Source organism: Hibiscus syriacus, unplaced genomic scaffold (assembly GCF_006381635.1).
Source record: "Hibiscus syriacus cultivar Baekdansim isolate YM2019G1 unplaced genomic scaffold, ASM638163v2 tig00110599_pilon, whole genome shotgun sequence".
NCBI lineage: Eukaryota > Viridiplantae > Streptophyta > Magnoliopsida > Malvales > Malvaceae > Hibiscus > Hibiscus syriacus.
In genome coordinates, this window is record NW_024062796.1 from 328,420 (window position 1) to 352,144 (window position 23,725).

The window sequence follows — 23,725 nt, forward strand, 5'->3', positions numbered from 1 at the left end:
ATTAAAAGAAGGGTTTCAAATGACGGTGCGGGGCGCCGTCCGACTCCTCTAAAGACCTAAATAGCGGCGTGAACAAAATTTCACACCAACAGCAGCGGATGGATACCGCAAAAGTTCAAAAAGCACATCAAACAAGAAACCAATCTTCAAATTAAGATTAAGGTTTCAGAAATTACCTCAATTAATTTCGGGTCAGAAATTAAGATTAGGGTTTCAGAATGTACTGAGAAACTAGGTCGGGATTTTTTTAAAGGAAATTTTAGGAAACTTTTTTTTTATATATATTAACTTTTTAGGGTTAACTGTAAAAAGATTTTTAAACTATTATTCGAATTATAAAATAGTCTCCGATTATAAGATAATACTTTATTAAGTCTTTTAATTATTAAAAATTATAAAATAATTATATGGCTATATAATGTTACTTTGTTGAGATCATCAACTATCAAAAGTTACGAAATGATCACTCGGCTATTTATTATGTTCCAAATTCATCATTTTTCATTAAAAATTACAGTTGTCTAAGTTTGACGTTAACATGATGACTGAGATGTGATAGCCGTTTGAAATTCTAGGATTAGATTTTATCATATCACATTCAGCAAGTTAACGTCCAATATAGACACTGTCAATTTTTAACAGAAAATGACGAATTTGAAACATAATGAATAGTCGATAGTCGAATGACCATTTTGTAACTTTTGATGATCGAGGGACTCAACAAAAACACTCTATAATCGAAAAACTATTTTGTAACTTTTAATAATCGAGAGACTTAAGAAAGTATTATGCTATAGTTAGCGAACCATACATGTATTTTACCCTAATTTTTTAATCTCAAAGAACGATGAAATTAAATGTATCTTATCTAAACCAAAAGCTTTAAATCTTATCAACATTTAATAATTAGCTCCAGTTCTAGTGAACTTATGACTCAACCGAAAGCTTTGCATTAAAAACTTACAAAATCAATATTAGAATGGAAAACTAAATATATAATTTTAATATTTTTTTATAATATTGAAACCAGTCGCTTTAAATCATATAAAGATCATACATAAAAAAATATTAAAAACTCAGCTTAAAGAGTCAAACGAAAAATAGATAATAAAAAATTTGATTGTATCGACAAACGAATCACAAAAAGGGATTAAGCTATTAAAAGATCACCATAATCACTAATCGGAGCCAAATGTCGTGAGAAACTATTAATGAATGCAAAATATCATATCCAAATTAAATCTGAGAGTCTATAATAGGGAAGATTAACAAGATTACAAATAAACACTATTATGATCAATCATGACATCATCAAATCCAACCCTTAGAAAGCATAATATAAAAAGAACAATCAAACGACCGAAAAAGAAGACAAAAAGCATGTTACAAAGATAAAAAAATATCATAAATACAAAATTATTCTTATTACAAAACTAAAAAAGAAACAAAAAAAGAGAAAATTGACATCTACTAACCAACATCAAAATCAATGTCACATTCGACTAAATAAAATTAAAGAAGAAGAAATTTATTTAATTTAAAAAAACAACATGAACTCAAAAAGAAAAAAAGAAAAAATAACTCGGGTAAAGTCCGTGAGAATCAAGTAACTTTAAAAGGATAAGATATATTACACTATATAAATTTATTAATTTTACATGAAAATATAACTATTCGATAATTTTCATCGATAAAAAAATAATATTGACATCATTCGAGGAATTCTATATTAAATTGATGGGATTAAAAATGATAATTATCATTATTAAATTAGGACAATTACGAAAGTAAAAATGCTCCTTTAAATTTCATGCAACTATATTCTAAAGTTGAATTGGAGAAGGGATCAACTTTGTTTTTAGACAACCTATCTAGAACACAACACCTGTCCATGGTGACTGTAAAAAAGCATCAAAACAATGGTTATTATAATGTAACAAATACCCAACATGGAATCCAACAAGTTAAATTTAATAAGATATTTTTGGGATTACTTGGATGAATCTCCTCAAGAAGTATGCAAATCCAACACTTGGGAAATTTCCATTGCCGACCCTGTACCTTTCATGTAAAAAACCTAAGGCACTCACTTTAAAATTATTTATTTTCTTTTAAAATATATAATTTTTGCTTAGATTATTAAGCTTTTTTTTTAAAAAGCCACTAGTGTCAATATGCAGAAGCCCTAGCTTATATGTGGCAAAAAGCTATGGGATTTCAGTTCCCTTCTGTTTCTTTCAAGTCTTTAGCATCAAACAAATAGGATTAAGAGTTATCTTAGTAAATTTTTTAATAAATTTAGCCATTAAAATTGTCGTGTTCATCTTCACCTCGAAGTTTGTTGGCTATATTTTAATAATAGAACTGTGAGTTTTCTACGTCTGTGGATTAAAAATTAGGTTAAAATATTTATTAAACACATTAGTTGGAACAAATTCCTAAAATTTTACTATTTATTTCAGTGAGATTAAGAGATTATGTCAAATTTTTAGAATTTTTTTTCTAACTGTTGTATTTAGTAAATATTTTATTATTTTTTAATAAATGTCACGTTTATTATCAAGTCAATCAGTAATATTTGGTTAATCTGGAAATTATTGGTGTTGAAAAATGCATAAGACTAATGATTATTTTAGTCGAAAAGGACTTCGAGGGCTAAGATGGACACCGTAGACAATTTCGATGACTAAATTGATGAAAAAATAATAAATACAAAAATGATAAATTGAGTTTACAATAGGGATAACAGTGACCCTTTTGCGAAACAAATATATATATGCAAGTTGGAGAAATCTGTCGCCCTATGCCTTGACATTCTTAATTCTCCCTTTGCAACTCAATCATATTTTACCCAAATACCTTCATACAAATTTTACCAATTTTGGATTAAACTAGATTGTGTGTGTGTGTGTATATAAGTTTTTTTTCAACAAATTTTCACTTGGAATTTATTCATTAATTTAAGCATATTTAATGTTCCACGAGTCATTTGACAAATGGTGTGGTATCTTAGAGTTCAGTTGTACATAACAAAGGGAAAATAAAAAGAGATGGGGATGATATTGAAAATGACTGATGGGAGAAGCTGAAGGAAAATGATGCCTCTTTAGTGCATATATAAATACGTGGCACACTAACCTTAGATGGCATGGAATTTGCTAGAAAAGAGAGAAAGGAAGATTTCCACCTTAAAGGTTTTAGCTTTTTGTCTTGTTATTTGTCTCTTTTCATGTCTTGGGCATTAATGGCTGGACAATTGGGTTGGGGTATTATGGAAGAAAGCTGGAGGAAAGGTCCTTGGACAGCTGAAGAAGATAAGCTTCTTATTGAATATGTCAGGTTACATGGTGAAGGTAGATGGAAATCTGTTGCTAGGCTTGCTGGTAAGCGAAAAACATTTGCTTCTTTCGTTTTGTATTTCGGATAATGTTCGAGGAAAGAGTCGGTTGCAGATATCAAGATTCGAATCTTAAGTTCTGAATTCGGATGAGATGAACAAGTGAATGTTGTTGTTGGACAGGGCTAAAGAGGAATGGAAAGAGTTGCAGGCTAAGGTGGGTGAATTATTTAAGGCCAGACCTTAAAAGAGGCCAGATAACCCCATATGAAGAGAGTCTGATCCTTGAGCTACATTCAAGGTGGGGAAACAGGTAAACCAATGATCTGATTCTTAAATAATTCTGGGTATTTTCTGTTTCGATTTGTTTGTTTATCGGTTCACAAAGCCATGGAATTTCTTCATCAGGTGGTCAACAATAGCAAGAAGCTTACCTGGAAGAACTGATAACGAGATCAAGAACTATTGGCGAACCCATTTCAAGAATAAGCCCAAGCATGTACTTGTAACTCCGGTCAAGCAAAAGCTCGAACATTTAGAAGGCAACGATTTCAACAGCAGCAATCCTGCAACAGCAAGAACAAGAACATCAGAGTCTGCTACAACAACATCAGTAGTTACAATCGAACCAATTCAACATGAAAAGGATCATGTCGTTGCTCGATGAAACGGAGCATAAAGTTCCATATGCATAACAAATTATGGGTACTGATTCATACCCCAACACAACAACAACAACAAATCAAGAACAAGGCATGCACAATTTGGGATGGTTTATGGGAGACTCGGATGATAAGAATTTATATGGGAGTTTCGATGCTGCATGTGCAACAAACTTGCACAATTTGGTGATCCCTTTCTGCTAATTTCCCCTGATGATTTTAATAACATAATTTTCGATGAAATGAGAGAAAGGGTCTAACTTTGTTAATATTATAAATCTAGTTCTAGTTTTTTTAGTCATCATCATTAAATGAGAAGGCTCTTAAGCATCTGCAGGGAGCCTGATGATCAAAGGGTTGGGAGTTAAGTTTAGATGTAGTCTATCAATAAAATGATCCAATTTTGATTGGAAACAAATATCCTATGCTTTTGCTCTTTCTTACCCTGATATTTGATCTATTAATCATCTAATCTAGATCGAATATTATAGAAGTAAGGACGAACCTCTCAATCTAATTTACTCTATTCGTAATCTAAGAGATTTAATACCTTATCACATTATACCAACAAGTTGATAGTCTTTTTTTCCCGGATTTATAGTCAATCCAATGTTAACTTTAATTACATTAACAATAGGTATTATGTCAAAAATACATTTAATGTTTGATTAAATAATCGTTTTTAACACATTTATTTTTAAACAATTTTCCCCTTCAACATTATATTCTATAGTAAAATATCTCTAATATTTGACAAAAAGTCATTTGGGATCATGTATTTTGAACATTTTGGGCCCATGGGCTCATTTTAAGCTGATTTTTTTTTTATTCTGGACGTTAATGATTTGATGATTAATGATATCTATTCATAAAGGATTTTTTGTCTCAAAATAAAATTGGCTTAACATAAAAATATGTGTTTAAACTATAACTAAAATTGATTTTTGGTGTCTAAAGATTTTTTTTATTAAAAATAGATATTTAATATTTTTTCTGTTTATACTTTTAGCATCTATCGTTAATTTTATTTTTTAAAATAAATATTATTTAAAAATATTTTTTTCAAAAAAATCTAAACATAACATTTGTAACTTGATGGTTTCTTTAACAATAGACACTTAAAAGTGTTACGAAAAAAAATATGCATTTTTTCTTATATTAAGTCAATAAAATATTATGACCCAAAATACTCTATAAAATTAATAAGGATAAAAGTGAATATTTAATCAAGGCTAAACTATGACAATAGTTTATTTATATTCGGTCTGATCGATTTTGATCTTCGATTTTTAAATTAAATACGCTTAAATCTTTACGTTAACGATATATTTGATTTAAATTTTTTAGATGCTAACCTCCATTAATCCATTAACATAAGCATCACATGATTATTTTAAAATAATAAAAAATACATATATCACCAGCTGTGCACCTCTTCTTCTTCATCTATCTCATTTCTTCTCCTTAGTCTATTTTTTCTTCTTCCTCTGCACATGGGTCTAAAAACCAAAGCTCATTTGCCTCCCCATCTCAAAATTATATAAGAGAGAAACTTTAGAATTCCGGTGGCCGTCCGCCTCTCACTGCTAGCGTTAGGTGTCGCCGACATCCATCCGCCACCTTCCTCCACGTGTCTTTACCTTTTCTTCTTCTTCTTCACATCAAAACAACTTTTGGAACTGATATGGAAGTGATAGAAGCTTCGTTGGGAACGATATTAAAAGCCAACATATGGTCAAAAACTCGAACCCCATATTGTAAAGCACTAAAGCGTGATCTTTGGAGTCGGTGTCGGTTGCAAAAGTGGCGCAGAGGTACAACAGTGTGTTGAAATGATTTTGGTTGAGGCGAATCTTGGTGGAAATGGCAGACCCATAAAGGGAAATTGCTGCTTTGAGGTCTTTATATTCTCTTAATTTAGTTTACATATTTACTGCATAATCGAAGATTAAATTTATTAAAAATATGATTAAATTAAGAGAATATAAATAAAAAGGATTAAATGTGTGATTATATTAAAATATTTAACTTTTATATCATTTATTATATCTTAATTAAATAAAAACGAAAGTGACAATCTATTATGTTTTTTGAAATCAATGAGAAAAAAATAGATAAAACACAAACATAAATGATCAATCATATAATTAACCCTTAATAAGACCGAATAAATGACAGTACACGTAAATGAATTGTATATTCAATCCCTCAATTAATATAAATTTAAAAGACACTATTTAAGCATATGAAAAAAATTACATCCGAATAATATAAAATTTATATTTTATAATATCAACCCTTATAATTAAAATTTAAAATATTAATATTATCATAATTAAAACTCAAATCACCATTGTCACTTCTATTTTAAATTTGTTTACAACAGCTGTGCCTTTTCATTGATACGTTGTCCGACAGACAATGCTCTAACAAAAGTGAATTTACTTTAAATTATTCTCTTTTGGGTTAATATTTCACATTCTTACCTTTATATGCCATTAATTAAAGCATAAAATTAGTGCCCAAAAACCATAAGCCTGGGATGGATCGACAGCTAAAGGAGAGTTGGTCATATCTAAGGATGATCATGGGTCATGTTGGATCGAAGTTATGGTTAATTCGATTTGACTTGAAAATTATATGTCTTTTATTCGATCTGAATCCGATCCAAAAATTATATAATCTCCATCTGACTTGAATTTTATTCGTTCTTTTGGGATAAAATTAAAACCCGACTCGACCCAAACATAATCTAAAAAAAAATCTTATATGATCCTATTTTTTTCAAAAAAACCTACTCGATAGGATCGAATTGGGTTAACACCCGTCAAGTTTGGTTCTACCCATCCCTAGTCATACACACTAAAATTTTTTTTTAAACTTTATATAATTTAAATATATTGTACTAATAATTTGATTTTACATATTTTAAAATTTTGTAATTTTACGCTATTTGAATTTATAATATTATTTTTAAAAAATTTATATCCGATATTAAATTTTATATCCATCTCTACTGTAAACACCAATAATGTCATCTACGTAATTCTTCTCTTTTTATATCTAGTGCAGATGATATTGTTAGATGCTATTAGGATGACAATCTAACCCGAATCCGACAAGTTCTTACCTAATAGATTTGATTTTTTTTAAAATTTTGGATTCGAATTGGGTCAGATTTTATAAGGAGCGAGGTCTGGTCGATTCGAGTTTAGTGAAGGGTGAAAAAACTATAACCCGACCCAATAATAATATAATTTTCTTAAATTTTTATTATTTTTAATTAAATACTTATTTTATACCGGGCCGGGTCGGATTTATAATCTAAAAAATCGGGTCAGGATGGAATCAAGTAAAGATATATATTTTCGGGTCATGTTAGGGATATAAAATTTTCGGGTCAGATCGGGTTCGGGTGGAGGATACATATTTTCGGGTCGGATCAATTTGACCAAAAACTCAACCTAACCCGACTCGTTGCTATCCTTAGATAATATCGAGAAGTTAAAATTTAATAATTTTTTAAAAGAATAATTGGGTGATTAAAATAAAATTTAGAAATCATTTAATGATTAAATATACAATTTATCTTTATTTGTTAACGGAATTAATCATTTAAAGTAAATAAAGTAATAATTTAAAATTTAAGGAATAAAATAGCTCAAACAATATTTTAGAGGACAATTCATATAAAGTGTATAGTTTAGGGAGTAATATTGTATTTAATTATTTTTATTTACACCTATAATACTAACATATTATTGATTCAGCAGACTAAACAAAACCAAAAAGCTTCACAGCCATGGCCACCCTTTCTCCGTCGCAGCAACGACACGAAGAAATGGGATCGGTTTCTCTTTCAAAGAAGAAAGGGAAAAAGAGAAAGAGAGCAAAACATGACCCGGAACTCGAACGACTCGACAGGCTCCCTTGGAACTCTTCTCTTCCCAATGAAGACGACGACGCTTTCTCTCTATTCATTGGCTCCGGGGACCTCGATGGAGGTTAACCTTTATAAAAAATATGCAAGATCAGTTATTTCTTTTCTTTTTTTGTTTGAATGTGTTAAATTTTAGCGCTTGGTTATTATTAGTTTGATATTTCTGTTTATTTTAGTTTTAACAAGGTGGCAATTAGGCTTAACTGTAAAGTAAGTGTTTTTATCTTCTTCTTTTTTTCACTTAAAATTGATTTTGGAGCTGAAGGGATGTTTGGCAGTTTGGGTTTATGGGGTTTTAGGTTGATGGAGCTTGGTATGTGTTTAGCTTTATCATTGTTGGTTTTAAGGGATTGGAGTATTTGACTTCAAAATTATGAACTGAGTTAATCAAATTGGTCATTTAGGATTACTTTTTGTGATTCATTTAACTATTTTTGCTTTTGATACATTTCTAAGGACCTAAGCACCTAGTAGAGTCTTGGGGTGTTTTGGAGTCTTTGGTGTATAGCTATGAATTTGGCAGTCTTAGGCTCCCGGTATTGCGCATTGGTCTTGTTTTCTTGAATTTCTTCGGTTGTATAGAGAACTCATAGCAAAGTGTTGGCCATGTTGGTGACTTTTACGTTTTCAATTTGAAACCATGATGAACTAAGTTTAGTAAAGGGATATTGATATAGCTGTATTGTTATTTCAAGAATACGAGTCTTACAAGGTTAAACCAAGTCTTTGGAAGGGTTTTTGCTGCCTAAAATGTTTTCCTGAAGCTATATTGTGCTAAGGTTTTACGATGGACCTATTTGGTAACTTTTTTTGATTACGATGAATGCAGGTTTTCTATCCCTTGAAGAGATTGATGAATCTGAATATGGTTTAGACATTGGTGGGGCTAAGAAGAAAATATCTAATAAAAAACCAAAATCAAAGAAGCAAATGCTTGAGGAAGTCACTGACGGCTCTGGTGAAGATGCTGAAGCTGAGCCTGCAGAAGGAACGGAAGAGGAGAAGAATGTGAAGGCCAAGAAAAAGAAAAAGAAGAGTAAGAAGAAAAAGGAAAAATCTGTTCAACAAGAGGATGAGCCTACAACTGGTTAGTGCTTCAAGTGTTGATTTTGACACTGATTAAACTGTTTGGAGCGTTGATTTGGTAAAACTTGTTTAATTTATGGATTTATGGGCATTTTCTACTTCTAAAACCCTTTTGCTTGTGTGTGACAACATTAAGCTTAATTCAGCACATTTACATCCTTTTGTAAGCCTTTTAGGTAGTAATATGTCATTGTGGACCACTGGTGTGCTTTAGAGTTGTTTCATACTTCAATCTTTTAACATGCCCGTGATGATTGGACTTTTTGTTGATTTTCGGGTTTATTCTCAATGTGATGGAGTATGTTATGATCCCAACGTAATGCTATAACTATATTTGCAGTTATTGATAGCAAAGACGACAAGGAAGAAGAGATGCCTTATGAAAATGAAGCTTACTCTGAATTTTATGAATGGAATGAGTTGAGACTTCACCCTCTGCTTATGAAATCAATATCTCGGCTTGGTTTCAAGGAACCTACTCCAATACAGAGAGCGTGTATTCCTGCTGCAGCTCATCAAGGAAAGGTTTGTCTAGATTCTGGTTTGTCTAGATTCTGGTTTGAAATGTTTTACTGTCAATGATGATATCTCTTTAACGGTGTTGGTAATTTGTTTATGGGATAGGATGTTATTGGTGCTGCTGAGACGGGATCTGGGAAAACACTAGCCTTTGGCGTGCCCATTTTCTAACGTATCTTGGAAGAACGGGAAAAAGCTGCAAACATGCTTGAGGAGAAGGGGGAGGAAGCAGCAAAGTATGCTCCAAAAGGTGTTTTACGAGCTCTGGTCATTACTCCTACTAGGGAACTTGCCCTCCAGGTATTAATAATTGTCTTATTGTTGCTTTTGTCAGTTATTTCAGTTGCCCCGCCCGTACAGAATGCGCCAAAGCTTTTTTATACTACATTTGACTGTCTTAGTGGCCAGTATGATTGGATATGAATAAATAATATTTCATTTAGCCTATTAAAACCCGAATGCTAAAATCTTAATAAATTTAGACACATGGAACTTGAGGGCAGGGTTTTAAATAGCGTTCGCGGTCACGTTTTCGGTCGCGTCTCGTTTATCACGGTTGCGGATATAACGGATGCTATTGCGGATATTACGATCATGAATTTTTTTCGAAGGAGCTGATTTTTTTTTAATAAAAAACCTGTTTTTTTTTTTTAAAAAAAAATAACGGAATAATAGCAGAACAGCGGTCTGCTATTGCCGTGATCCGTTAAATTGCGGCCGCGATCCGCCGCTATTGGTGTGATCCCGCTTCACACCGTTATTTTCCGCGATAGCGGTTTCGGACACCGCCGCGACCGTGATATAAAGGCCGCGATACCGCTATTTGGCCGCTATTTGAAACCCTGCTTGAGGGCCTCACCCTATTTTCATAGTCCACTGCTTTTATTATGCAGAAGTCTTAACCCTTAGGAGACTCTGTTATCTTTTGGGTCTTAACTCCATGAAATGTTTTAATGAGTTATCATAGTTGAGAAATATCCTGCATGTTGAAAACTTTAATATTTCTTGTTTGAAAGTACACAAAGCTTAATTGTGTAATAATCAGGATTCTGTTTGTAGTGGTTTCAGAACCTTCAAAGACTCATTTCCTGCACTTAGCTTGTTAAGTGCTTGCTGCGACTGTAAGCATCAAAATGCGAAACTTAACCATGATTTTGATGAAAAAAGTTTTGTGCTTTGAGAAAGACTATGATGTTATTATGTTCCTATTTTACCCAATCAAGTTGAAGTTTTAAAATATTTTTATTTCCATTCTCCAGGTTACCAATCATCTTAAGGAATTTGGCAAGGATATCAATGTTAGAGTGGTTCCTATTGTCGGTGGCATGTCTGCAGAGAAGCAGGAACGACTATTAAAAACAGGGCCTGAGATAATTGTTGGAACTCCAGGGAGATTATGGGAGCTTATCTCTGGGGGAGAAAAACATCTTGTTGAGGTTAGAAGTGAAGTGGTTTTCATTCAAAGCAACTGAATTTGGTGTCAAGTGTTTTATTTTTGGGATTTCAATTGGTAGAAGTTGAGCACCTTTTCACTCTCATTTTTATTGTGGCAGTTACATTCATTATCTTTCTTTGTACTGGATGAAGCTGATCGAATGGTTGAAGCGGGACATTTCCGTGAGTTACAGTCAATAATTGAATTGCTCCCTATGACCAGTGGTGCTACTGAAGGACAATCTCAAAACACACAGAATTGTGTTACGATTTCAAGCTTATCAAGGAAAAAGAGACAGACATTTGTCTTTTCAGCAACTTTAGCACTTTCTTCTGATTTCCGTAAGAAGCTAAAGCGCAGTTCACTAAAATCCAAACAGTCCACCGAGGGACTGAATTCTATAGAAATTCTATCCGAGCGAGCAGGAATGAAACCCAATGCTGCCATTGTTGATTTGACAAATGCATCGATTTTAGCAAAGAACCTTGAGGAATCTTTTATCGAGTAAGTGCTTGACATTTATTTTGTTGTTAATTTTACTTTTTCTCATGGACCTACATTCCGTATGATTTCTTATGATTAAAGATGAAAGATGAAAATTTGAAAGTTGAAGTAATACGTCTGCACTCTGCATTTATGTTATAAATTTCTCTCCATTGAGTAGCAAAATAATACTTCTATCATGAATTTCGCAGATGCAGGGAAGAAGATAAAGATGCCTATCTGTATTACATTTTGAGTATTCATGGTGAAGGGAGAACAATTGTTTTTTGTACATCAATTGCTGCTTTACGTCATATTTCTTCAATATTGCACGTCCTTGGCATCAATGTTTCAACACTTCATGCTCAGATGCAGCAGCGAGCTCGCTTGAAGGTTCTGTTCCCCTGATGGCGTTTATTATTCTCTTCTTTGTACTAGCCTGGCCAAAATCATACCCAAATTTTAATGACCATGGGTCGATATCACACCCAAGTTTTTTCCCATTGATTTTTTTTGAAAGTAACCCCTATTTCCGGTTCTCTTTTTTTATGCAGGCTATTGACCGTTTTCATGCAAATGAACACGGTATTCTTGTTGCCACTGATGTTGCAGCAAGGGGACTTGATATTCCCGGTGTTCGAACTGTTGTCCACTACCAGCTTCCTCATTCAGCAGAAGTATGTCAAAGATGCCCATTAACAAGTTTTCCTTAATAGTTTTATATCTCGATTTTGATTAATGTTTTGATTTTAGGTTTATGTCCACAGAAGTGGAAGAACTGCTAGAGCTTCTTCTGATGGGTGCAGCATTGCTCTTATCTCACCAAATGATTCCGCAAAGTTTGCCTCCCTTTGCAAATCATTTGCTAAGGTACCATTTTTGAAGGAAAAGTAGTCGATTCTTCTTTAAACCTAAATAATATTCTTATTTTATTTTCGACTTTGAACAAGTAATTACTCTTTCCTAGTTCTTGAATCAAATTTTGCATTTGGTGGTTGGCTTACATGATTTACAAGTGCATTGGCTCGATAAACAGGAAAGCATCAAACGATTTCCTTTAGAGAGCTCCTACATGCCTGAGGTCATGAAACGTCTTTCTCTAGCACGTCAAATTGACAAGATCTCACAGAAAGACTCCCAGGTATACAAGTTTTAATAATTTAGCTATCTAACAATCCATATTCAAGTGTGGTATGATCTTATCCTGTATATCTGCCCCGGTAATCTTGCTTGAAATTTGAAAATGGTGTATTTTCCTCCTAAATTCTCTTCGAATTTTAATTTCCCCCTTTTAATTTTGCTTTTTCTCGTCAATTGTAAGCTTGTTTTTCTTCCATGTAGGAAAGGGCAAATAAAAGCTGGTTGGAACGGAGTGTAGAGTCTTTAGAATTAGTAGTTGAAAATTCCGACAGTGAGGAGGAAAGAGTGAAGAGTTTCAAGCAAAAGAAAGCCAGCTCCGCTCACTTGAAGAAGTTACAACAGGTTGTTACTTGTTTTGAGGAATCACTGTAATCTTTGTTACTCAGACTCGGGTGTGTATGTCGCACACAGTTTATGTTTAATTTTTCGAAGTTTTCCCATGTGTTTGGGGGGTCATATCCCCAAACTCATATATGAACATATGTGAAATATAAGTGTCAAAAACGAATAGTTAAACCCTGAATTCTGCCTTCACCCTTTTTATTGGTACAGGAGCTCAATGGATTGCTTTCACGACCACTCCGTCCGAAAACATTTTCACATCAGTATCCAACTGCAGTGGGTTCTTATCAGTTTCCTTGGACACTTGTTTTTCTGGTCTGCATTTCCTATACAATTTTGAGAGCAACTTTCTGATCTCACAAGTTTTGCAGTGTTTTAATCTACATAGTTTAGTTAGTTCCGAATTGAAAGTTTCCGTAAAAGCGTCCTGGCAGAATTCAACTTTGCAGTGCATTTTCTCCTGAAATTTGATTTCATTAGACAACTTATAAGTTATGCTAATCTGTTTTATTAATTTTTTCCAGGTTGGTGTTACACATCTTATACAAAATCAATTTGAAGAATTGGCTAAGCACAATGGAGATGGCAACTTAGTTTCAGGTGAAAACAAGAGACAGAAGATGTTGGTTATCGGTCAAGATTGCGTAGAACCACTACAGGCACTTCGGAGTGCTGGTCGCGAGGTAGTAAATTTAATGTTTCGGTTCACTTTTACTTGCCGAATTCCATTCTTTCCCCGATAACTTTCTCGTTTACGAATTCGCTTTTGTTTCCTACCAATGTGCAAATCAAATGCCTTACACGTGAAGTTCCATCAAATATAGATACAAAGGTTGAAGCCAACTAATTATGATGATAACTGATAACATGGCATATCGTCCGCTCTCCCTCTCTCTCTCTCTCTCTCTCTCTCTCTCTCTCTCTCACAGGTGCTCATGGATGGAAAAGAGATGGCTGAAAAACGAAGAAATCCCTAAAGTTTGAGAAGAAAAAGGAAAGAGAAGAAGAAACGTACGTATACTTGTAGATCGTTCCCCCCTTATTTTTAATTGCCGCCCGGCGGCCGCACTCGCTTTAAGAGAATGTTCTTAGCCTTTTTGTTATTTCATGTTCCAGGTATGCGTGACCAGCGCAGAAAACAGAAGAAAAGATTCGAAGGAAGACGATGAATGTTCCTAGCTTCGCCTATTTTCCATGCCTCCAAGCTGTTGTTACTCGGGCTCGGATTTGAATCTCAGATTCGGGTATGTATTCGGCACAGTTACATCCAAAATTTATACATTTGTAGAATCATGCATCCGTATCGATGTCTGTCGAATACATCAAACATGGGATACGAACACTAATACAGTTGAACTTTTATGCGTATTTTCATGTATTTGGAGAATCAAAGGTTGATACCAAAGACAAGAACCCATGTTTTTACTCAATATTGTTATGTGAAGCTGTATATGAACATGAAAACCAGACCTTGGCCATTTAGACTTCGACAATACTAACTACTGATACAAAAAAATACGACATGAAAAATTAACTCGTCAACCGGATGAAGAGCATTACTAGATTAATCCACGGCTTAAATTGAAAAACCAGCAGGCACCAGTGGCGGCGCTGAACGGATCAAAGAAGCTAAAGGATCAATAATGGAAGACACGAAGACGGTGGTGAACAAGGTCGACGAAGCTCGCTGATGTAAAAGAAACAATTGCAGAGGACACTCAAATCTGTATACGAGACATTAAACCCCTATTATAAATACCCTATTATAAAAATAGTGGTCGAACTATCCACAGGTACATGATATAATTAATTAACCTAGGGAGTAACAGGAGAATCAAGCACAAACTACTTCTGACTATGAATTCAACTATTGTTAGTGTGGACTGCAAAGGGGTTCAAAAGTAACAATTACACAGTTGAATGGTAGGTTGGATCTTCGCCGACGTTGGTGTCACCCTCTCAAGAACGGTAAGTACTCATGCTAAAACAGTAGAAGATGATCTTTGCAGTACTGATTCCAGCAAAAAGAAACAAGACATTGATATCACTAGGAAACATGTTTCTATACAGATCCTTGTATATGGTTTTTAAGGAAACCTAGAAGCATTTCCACCTCATCAGGTGCAAGTGGAGCAACTTTATTCCTTCCAACCCATACTAGATTCCATTTTCAGCACTCATCAAGAACATACTTCTGAACGCTCGAAGTTGGCTCATTGTCATAAGCTTCAAAAGCCTTACAGATCCTTTCTGTCAATTTGGCACTTCCTGTACATGTTTATAAACAATTCGACTTTGTTCTTGGATCCCACGAAAGCCATCATTTCTTTGTCAATGGAAAAGCATCAGCACATGGAGGAAGCAGAATAAGAGAAACTCTGTTCTTAATTGATAAAATTATGAATATAGCCTTTTCAGTATAGTAGCATGGAAATGCTTCGAATTTACAAATTTTGGCTCTACATCAAATGAGCACTGTGATATCTTAGTCCAAGCATTAATTGAAAGAGACTAATAGCATCTTCTGGAAGTGTTCTTTGAGTTATCTGATCTGGTTAGACAGAATAGCATCTTCTGGAAGTGTTCTTTGAGTTATCTGACCTGGTTTGACAGAATAGCATCTTCTGGAAGTTGTTCTTTGAGTTATCTGATCTGGTTTGGCAGAACCAATCATTGAATTTGGAAGATGAATTTGCTAATAGCATCTTCTGGAAGTGTTCTTTGAGTTATCTGATCTGTTTTGATAAGAACTACAGAACCAATAATTAGAATTAAAAGATGAACTGCATGATCTTCTTCATTAAGAAGTTTCTTTTCAAGCTTCTTTTGCTTATTCCTTTCCCAAAAATCATAGCACAAGTTTCGCCTTTGCTTGTAACTGGGATCATCACATAATGGCTTCCCATCTTTTACCGGAAGAAAGCTATTTGAAGTTTCAGCTTCTGAGAATCACATTTTTTGTCAAGTATAACAGTTTATTCTCCTCATCAGAATCAGAATTCAAGATTTCTCGGTATTAGAAGAACTATCGATATCTGTGAAATCATCCTGAAAGGTTACTTCATAATCAGATGAGTTGTTATCAGAATCAACATGTTGCCTGAATGCAAGCTTTTCAAGAGCCTATACTATTGAATTTTATTCTCAAGAGATTTTTGTGACATTATATCTACATTTGTCAAAGATGATAGATTTCTTTCATTTGAAGAAGAAAAATCTATTGGGTTTTTACAATTGAAGAAATACTCAATTCACCAATCTGAAATCAAATAACTCAACATTCATGCATCATATTTTAAGTGTTTACAAAAATAGGTGCATTTTCATTCATTTTCATCTATGTTGAATTTTTAACAGGAATTTCAAAGATTTTAGCAAAGATTTGAATCCATCACTTGATGGATCATTCTTTTCCAGAGGAAGAGTTCATAATGAGAAGAACTTATCTGAAGAGGAAGAGAGAAAGTTCATAATGAGAAGAACTCATCTGAAGAAGGAAGAAGAAGTTCATAATGAGAAGAATTTGTTCAACCTTTTGCTTGAATTCATCACTTGATGGATCATCATTTCCAGAGGAAGAGTTCATAATGAGAAGAACTCGTCATCTGAAGAAGGAAGAAGAAGTTCATAATGAGAAGAATTTGTTCAACCTTTTGCTTGAATTCATCACTTGATGGATCATCATTTCCAGAGGAAGAGTTCATAATGAGAAGAACTCGTCATCTGAAGAAGGAAGAAGAAGTTCATAATGAGAAGAACTGTTCAACCTTTTGCTTGAATTCATCACTTGATGGATCATCATTTCCAGAGGAAGAGTTCATAATGAGAAGAACTCGTCATCGAAGAAGGAAGAAGAAGTTCATAATGAGAAGAACTTGTTCAACCTTTTGCTTGAATTCATCACTTGATGGATCATCATTTCCAGAGGAAGAGTTCATAATGAGAAGAACTCGTCATCTGAAGAAGGAAGAAGAAGTTCATAATGAGAAGAACTTGTTCAACCTTTTGCTTGAATTCATCATTTGATGGAACATCATCCCCAGCAGAAAGTTCGTAATGAGAAGAACTCATCTGGAGAAAAAGAAGAATTTATTCAATATCTCCAAAATGATCAAAGTAAGTCAAATGGATAAAAATTTTATTATCTTTTCATCTTTGCCCTATTCTTGTTAACACAAGAATGAGCAAAGAGGGGCAGCTGAAGATACTATTTTTTATCCATATTATTATTATTATTATTAATATTATTATTATTATTATTATTATTATTTTTATTATTATTATTATTATTATTATTTTATTATTAAATATATTAAATACATATAAATTACAAACCAATTACAATTCAACCGGCCCAGTTACAAACCAACTGAAACCGGTCCAAAACTAACTAGAAACCCTAAATGTTTAGGTTTCCAGTTAGGGTTTCCTAACCCTAATTAATCAGCCGCCTCATCACAGTCGTTGGATCTGGCACGATCCAACGGTCCACATGGCTCCAGAGAGGAACCCTAGGGTTTGATACCCTAGGGCCACGCGGCGCCGCTCCAGCTTCCACGCGGCTACCGACAGCCCTCGCCGCCTCCGCCGCTGCCACGTCCCAACCGAAGGCTCCAGAAGACAGAATACCAGCCGTCCACGCCATGGCTACTCGGTGAGTCACCACTGGTAGTCCGGTGACTCACGAGGCCCCCTCTTCGGACCGGTCCGACGGCTACAACGGTGGTGGCTATAAAAGCCACCACCCCACCTGCAAGAAAAAAAAAGGAGACAGAGACGGAGACAGAGACAGAACCGGAGAGAAAGAAAAAAAAAAGACAAAGAAAAGAAAAACAAACAAACTATACCAACGATCTCAGCAGCAAAGAACCAGAAGAAAAAAAAAAGAAAAAGGAAGAAGAGGCTTACCAAGGAAACCTTGACCGTCGCCGGAAACACTGAACATCGCCGGAGAACCAAAAATACCGAAGGTACTTTTGTAGATTTGCTCCGATTGGGAGCCTTTTAGGAAGAAATAACACCGGAACCGTCCTTAGGACGGTCCGATCTATATATTAGTGTAAAGAAAATTTTTCCGGCCACCGGATGCGGTGGCCGGCGGTGATGGTCACGGCGGCAGACGGTTGCCTTCCGATGACCGGCTTTCCTCCGGTGAGGGAAGCTAGAGAGAAGGCAGAGAGTTTTAAAACTCTCTCTGTTAGAGAGAGAGAAGGAAATGATGAATGAAATGGTTGGCCCTTCGGGCCAGCCGGTTTGGGACTCTTATAGTCCTTCCCGAACGACGTCGTTTCGGGAAGGACTATGCGTGTAATTAGGAAAAAGTTAAACCCCGTCCGCAGTCCCTCGTATTTGTAAACTTTACATTTTGGTCACTAAACTGAATTTATAATAATTTTAATTCAGTCTTTGAATTTTAAATTTATTCATTTTAGTCCTTTTTATTAAAATAATATATTTAGGATAAATAACAGATTTAATCCCTTAATTTTAATAAATAAAGTTTTCATCCCTAGTTCATATTTTTAATTAATTTTATTATAAAATTTGAATTTTAAATAAATTCATTTTAGTCACTAAGTTATTAAAATTAGAAAATAAAATATTTAATCCCTATAATTTCAATTAATTAGGAATTAGATTTAATTTTATTCATAATTTAGTTATTTTATATGTTTTCATTTTATTGCTTAAAATATATTATTTTAGTGATATTTTTATTTTAGTATACTGTTAAATATTTTTATATATACATATAATAAATATTTTTAATATCGAAGAAAAGGACAGTCTTAATACAACTGGATGTCCTATTCTGATATTTTATAATTAAAAAGTAAACAATATTATTTAAATCAATATTTATCAATATCAAAGAAAAGAGCTGTCTTAAGGCACCTAGAAGTTCTTTTCGGATATTTTTAAATAAATAAATATTTTTTAATTTTGAAAATAATAGAATTATAATTTTTTTTAAATAGAGACAATTTATAATTGCAAAGTACCAATTTTGGGCGTTGTAGGGGTGCTAATCCTTCCCTAAACGTAACCGACCACGAATCCCTTTTTATTACTAAAAAGAATGAATTTTGGTTAAACGCAGATCAGTTTATCTTTTAACTGATGTTTTCTTAAAAACTCTTTTAAAGGATGATTTTTAGGTATTCGACCTACTTGACCCAAAAGGCCGATGGCGACTCTCAAATTATTTTCAAAATTATTTATTCACATCAATTTCCCCGCCAAATTTAATATTTCGTGCCCGGACGAAAACCGGTTACGACAGGTGTATTTTCCTCCTAAATTCTCTTCGAATTTTAATTTCCCCCTTTTAATTTTGCTTTTTCTCGTCAATTGTAAGCTTGTTTTTCTTCCATGTAGGAAAGGGCAAATAAAAGCTGGGTGGAACGGAGTGTAGAGTCTTTAGAATTAGTAGTTGAAAATTCCGACAGTGAGGAGGAAAGAGTGAAGAGTTTCAAGCAAAAGAAAGCCAGCTCCGCTCACTTGAAGAAGTTACAACAGGTTGTTACTTGTTTTGAGGAATCACTGTAATCTTTGTTACTCAGACTCGGGTGTGTATGTCGCACACAGTTTATGTTTAATTTTTCGAAGTTTTCCCATGTGTTTGGGGGGTCATATCCCCAAACTCATATATGAACATATGTGAAATATAAGTGTCAAAAACGAATAGTTAAACCCTGAATTCTGCCTTCACCCTTTTTATTGGTACAGGAGCTCAATGGATTGCTTTCACGACCACTCCGTCCGAAAACATTTTCACATCAGTATCCAACTGCAGTGGGTTCTTATCAGTTTCCTTGGACACTTGTTTTTCTGGTATGCATTTCTTATACAATTTTGAGAGCAACTTTCTGATCTCACAAGTTTTGCAGTGTTTTAATCTACATAGTTTAGTTAGTTCCGAATTGAAAGTTTCCGTAAAAGCGTCCTGGCAGAATTCAACTTTGCAGTGCATTTTCTCCTGAAATTTGATTTCATTAGACAACTTATAAGTTATGCTAATCTGTTTTATTAATTTTTTCCAGGTTGGTGTTACACATCTTATACAAAATCAATTTGAAGAATTGGCTAAGCACAATGGAGATGGCAACTTAGTTTCAGGTGATAACAAGAGACAGAAGATGTTGGTTATCGGTCAAGATTGCGTAGAACCACTACAGGCACTTCGGAGTGCTGGTCGCGAGGTAGTAAATTTAATGTTTCGGTTCACTTTTACTTGCCGAATTCCATTCTTTCCCCGATAACTTTCTCGTTTACGAATTCGCTTTTGTTTCCTACCAATGTGCAAATCAAATGCCTTACACGTGAAGTTCCATCAAATATAGATACAAAGGTTGAAGCCAACTAATTATGATGATAACTGATAACATGGCATATCGTCCGCTCTCCCTCTCTCTCTCTCTCTCTCTCTCACAGGTGCTCATGGATGGAAAAGAGATGGCTGAAAAACGAAGAAATCCCTAAAGTTTGAGAAGAAAAAGGAAAGAGGAGAAGAAACGTACGTATACTTGTAGATCGTTCCCCCCTTATTTTTAATTGCCGCCCGGCGGCCGCACTCGCTTTAAGAGAATGTTCTTAGCCTTTTTGTTATTTCATGTTCCAGGCTTGCGTGACCAGCGCAGAAAACAGAAGAAAAGATTCGAAGGAAGACAATGAATGTTCCTAGCTTCGCCTATTTTCCATGCCTCCAAGCTGTTGTTACTCGGGCTCGGATTTGAATCTCAGATTCGGGTATGTATTCGGCACAGTTACAACCAAAATTTATACATTTGTAGAATCATGCATCCGTATCGATGTCTGTCGAATACATCAAACATGGGATACGAACACTAATACAGTTGAACTTTTATGCGTATTTTCATGTATTTGGAGAATCAAAGGTTGATACCAAAGACAAGAACCCATGTTTTTACTCAATATTGTTATGTGAAGCTGTATATGAACATGAAAACCAGACCTTGGCCATTTAGACTTCGACAATACTAACTACTGATACAAAAAAATAGTTAAAATACGACATGAAAAATTAACTCGTCAACCGGATGAAGAGCATTACTAGATTAATCCACGGCTTAAATTGAAAAACCAGCAGACACCAGTGGCGGCGCTGAACGGATCAAAGAAGCTAAAGGATCAATAATGGAAGACACGAAGACGGTGGTGAACAAGGTCGACGAAGCTCGCTGATGTAAAAGAAACAATTGCAGAGGACACTCAAATCTGTATACGAGACATTAAACCCCTATTATAAATACCCTATTATAAAAATAGTGGTCGAACTATCCACAGGTACATGATATAATTAATTAACCTAGGGAGTAACAGGAGAATCAAGCACAAACTACTTCTGACTATGAATTCAACTATTGTTAGTGTGGACTGCAAAGGGGTTCAAAAGTGACAATTACACAGTTGAATGGTAGGTTGGATCTTCGCCGACGTTGGTGTCACCCTCTCAAGAACGGTAAGTACTCATGCTAAACGGACATTGAGGTCGGGCAAAGGCAGTATCCTGTGGTCACTTATCTTCCTCGGCAACAGTTTCAGAATTGCATGGCTGATGAGTGACCATAGCTATGTTGAGGTTGAGCTTGCATCAGGAACCAGGGGCACACCATGGCGTGTATCTTTGCATAACCGGTATAGATCGGTAATCACAATTCCGATAGATGAGGGATCGAAGCACAGCTGCAGATACGTTGAGTAATCCATGTTTTGTGAGTTGAAGACCCTGGAATGGTTGCCCCTTCACTTTCGGTTGATTATTGGCATGGGGCCGCCCGGTGTTTTATCTTAAAGTTACTTATATGAAACCTTTTGCAATTTAAGAACAAAAATATCTTTTCCATTGCAGATTGTATTCATTAAAAAAATGAATCAAGCAAAAAGAAAATGCAGAGGAAATTGAACTTATATACGAACAAAGTAAAATCAAAAGAATCAGTATTCATATTAATAGTAAGTTGTTGCTTCAAGTACAAGAAATTATATTTCATGCCAAAAAATAGTTGCAGACTATCTAGGATTCAAACATGGCTGGGTCTGGGATGACCCAACAAGGTGGCGGCTGAATCTTGTCCGATGAAAATTCAAAAACTGGCTTCAAGCTTCCATCTTTCAAGTCATATATACCCATATCATGCCCTCCATACAAGTAATCTTCTTCCATTCTCTCCCAACAATCATCACTGAAATAAATGCAATCCTTTTCACAGTTCAGAAAACACCGAGCCAATACCGAAACCGACTGATTTCCACCCAAGAACAGAGCGCGATCATCTAAAGTATCCATCTCCACCCACTCGAGCTCCTTGAAATCCATCTTGTAAACATGGAACAAGAATGTCCTGTAAGGACAAACCTTGGGGTGATTGCTGTCTTCTATCAAAAGATCATGTTCATGAAGCAATGTCCCATCCCAATCCACATAATTCCCAATGAACCTCACCACAAACAAAAGATCCCCACACGATTCAACCAAGTAAAACCTGCAGGTGCAAACATCTCTCAATGAATTTTCTTTGGAAAGTGACTTGTCGGGAAAAGGAAAAACAATGTCGGACGTTTTCTTGACATGGCCGCTTCCGACATGTAATTCCCAGACTTCGATACTGTTTTTGTCGCTCAAAGCATAGAGATAGTTTCGATGACATAAAATATCTTGATACGGTGGATGACTAACGTCTAGAACAGTCCAATAATCGCTTCCGCTTGCATTATATGCAATCTCCTCGCCATTATTACAAAGCAAAACCAGACCATAGTTTCCATTGTCATTGTTTTCTGGTTTTCTGGTTAGAATCGCTTTCTGAATTAAACATTCTCGTACTTGTTGTTTCCCACAAAACCTAAACAAAATCCTATGAGATCCTTTAAAGACATTGAAGTAATTAAGTTCGAATTCACCATCAACGTTTCTTACCATATTTTCCAACCCTAGCAGACGATCAACAGAAGGGAGTTCGATCCTCACTTGCTTGAAAGGGTTAAACAGAAACGGGACTGCCTTCTCTTGCAAGAAAACCAACCATCCATGTGACGAACCAATGCAGCAACATTCTCTAAACTCCTTCGGCGCCATCTTCAAGCTATAAAGACGATTTTCCATGAGATTCAAAAACCCATGGTAGCCATTGTTGTTAACGTTAATGCCATCGTCTTCCTCAACCTGTTTCTTGGAAGGAAGCATGAGCCATGGCATCTTTGAAGTAAGCTCGTCTCCAAGTAAGTTCCATGAACAACAAACGGATTTGGCTTGAACAAGATCATTGAAACTTAACCTGTTGAAGATTGACCTCAAGATATGCGCTGGAACTTCATCAACCCTTGATGTTAATGGCGATTCCTTTCTTCTTTTTGTCATGGTAGCTTGCACCGTCATTGAAAAGGAAAACAAAAACCGCAGGGTTTCCCCCCCCCCAAAATTGTGAAAGGTATTTATAAGTAAAGTAACTTGAGTTCCAAGAAACTTGAGATATATTCTTTTAGGCTTATATCACAAATAAGTATTCGAAGTATATTATTTTTTTTTTCATTTAAGAGCCTAAAATTATTATTTTGGTCAAAATAGGTTCATAAATTATACTATTTTTTCATTTAAGTAGCCAAATTATTCTGTAATTAATCCACGTGTCAATGTATGTTTAATAGTTCGTCTAACCGTTGAGGATTTAGAATCAATTTGAAGATGCAGAGGTGCACAAAAAATCCGAATATCCGATTTTGTGCAAAAAAATATCCGAAACCGGATTTGGGGAAAACCG

The 23,725-nt window shown here is 34.8% G+C and overlaps 2 protein-coding genes, 1 long non-coding RNA gene and 1 pseudogene across 4 annotated transcripts; 3 read left to right on the forward strand and 1 right to left on the reverse strand.

The window, feature by feature from the left end:
• Window positions 1-3,244: 3,244 nt before the first annotated feature.
• On the forward strand, window positions 3,245-4,194 carry LOC120134847 (MYB-like transcription factor EOBI). The gene is made up of 3 exons (XM_039151232.1): window positions 3,245-3,383; window positions 3,521-3,650; window positions 3,746-4,194. The coding sequence occupies exons 1-3, from the start codon at window positions 3,245-3,247 to the stop codon at window positions 4,002-4,004; spliced, it is 528 nt and encodes a 175-aa protein (XP_039007163.1). The 3' UTR covers window positions 4,005-4,194.
• A 3,597-nt stretch (window positions 4,195-7,791) lies between these two features.
• On the forward strand, window positions 7,792-14,239 carry LOC120134842 (annotated as a pseudogene).
• Window positions 14,240-19,327: 5,088 nt separating this feature from the next.
• Window positions 19,328-20,453, forward strand: LOC120134852. Of its 2 annotated transcripts, none has more exons than XR_005517199.1 (4): window positions 19,328-19,463; window positions 19,674-19,778; window positions 19,988-20,146; window positions 20,379-20,453. It is a non-coding gene; the product is annotated as an uncharacterized LOC120134852 (long non-coding RNA). The 2 variants fall into 2 exon arrangements; XR_005517200.1 differs by having other exon boundaries at window positions 19,674-19,739.
• A 1,528-nt stretch (window positions 20,454-21,981) lies between these two features.
• LOC120134831 (putative F-box protein At4g22660) lies at window positions 21,982-23,343 on the reverse strand. Its single transcript, XM_039151219.1, has one exon. The coding sequence runs from the start codon at window positions 23,341-23,343 to the stop codon at window positions 21,982-21,984; it is 1,362 nt and encodes a 453-aa protein (XP_039007150.1).
• Between the last annotated feature and the right edge of the window lie 382 nt (window positions 23,344-23,725).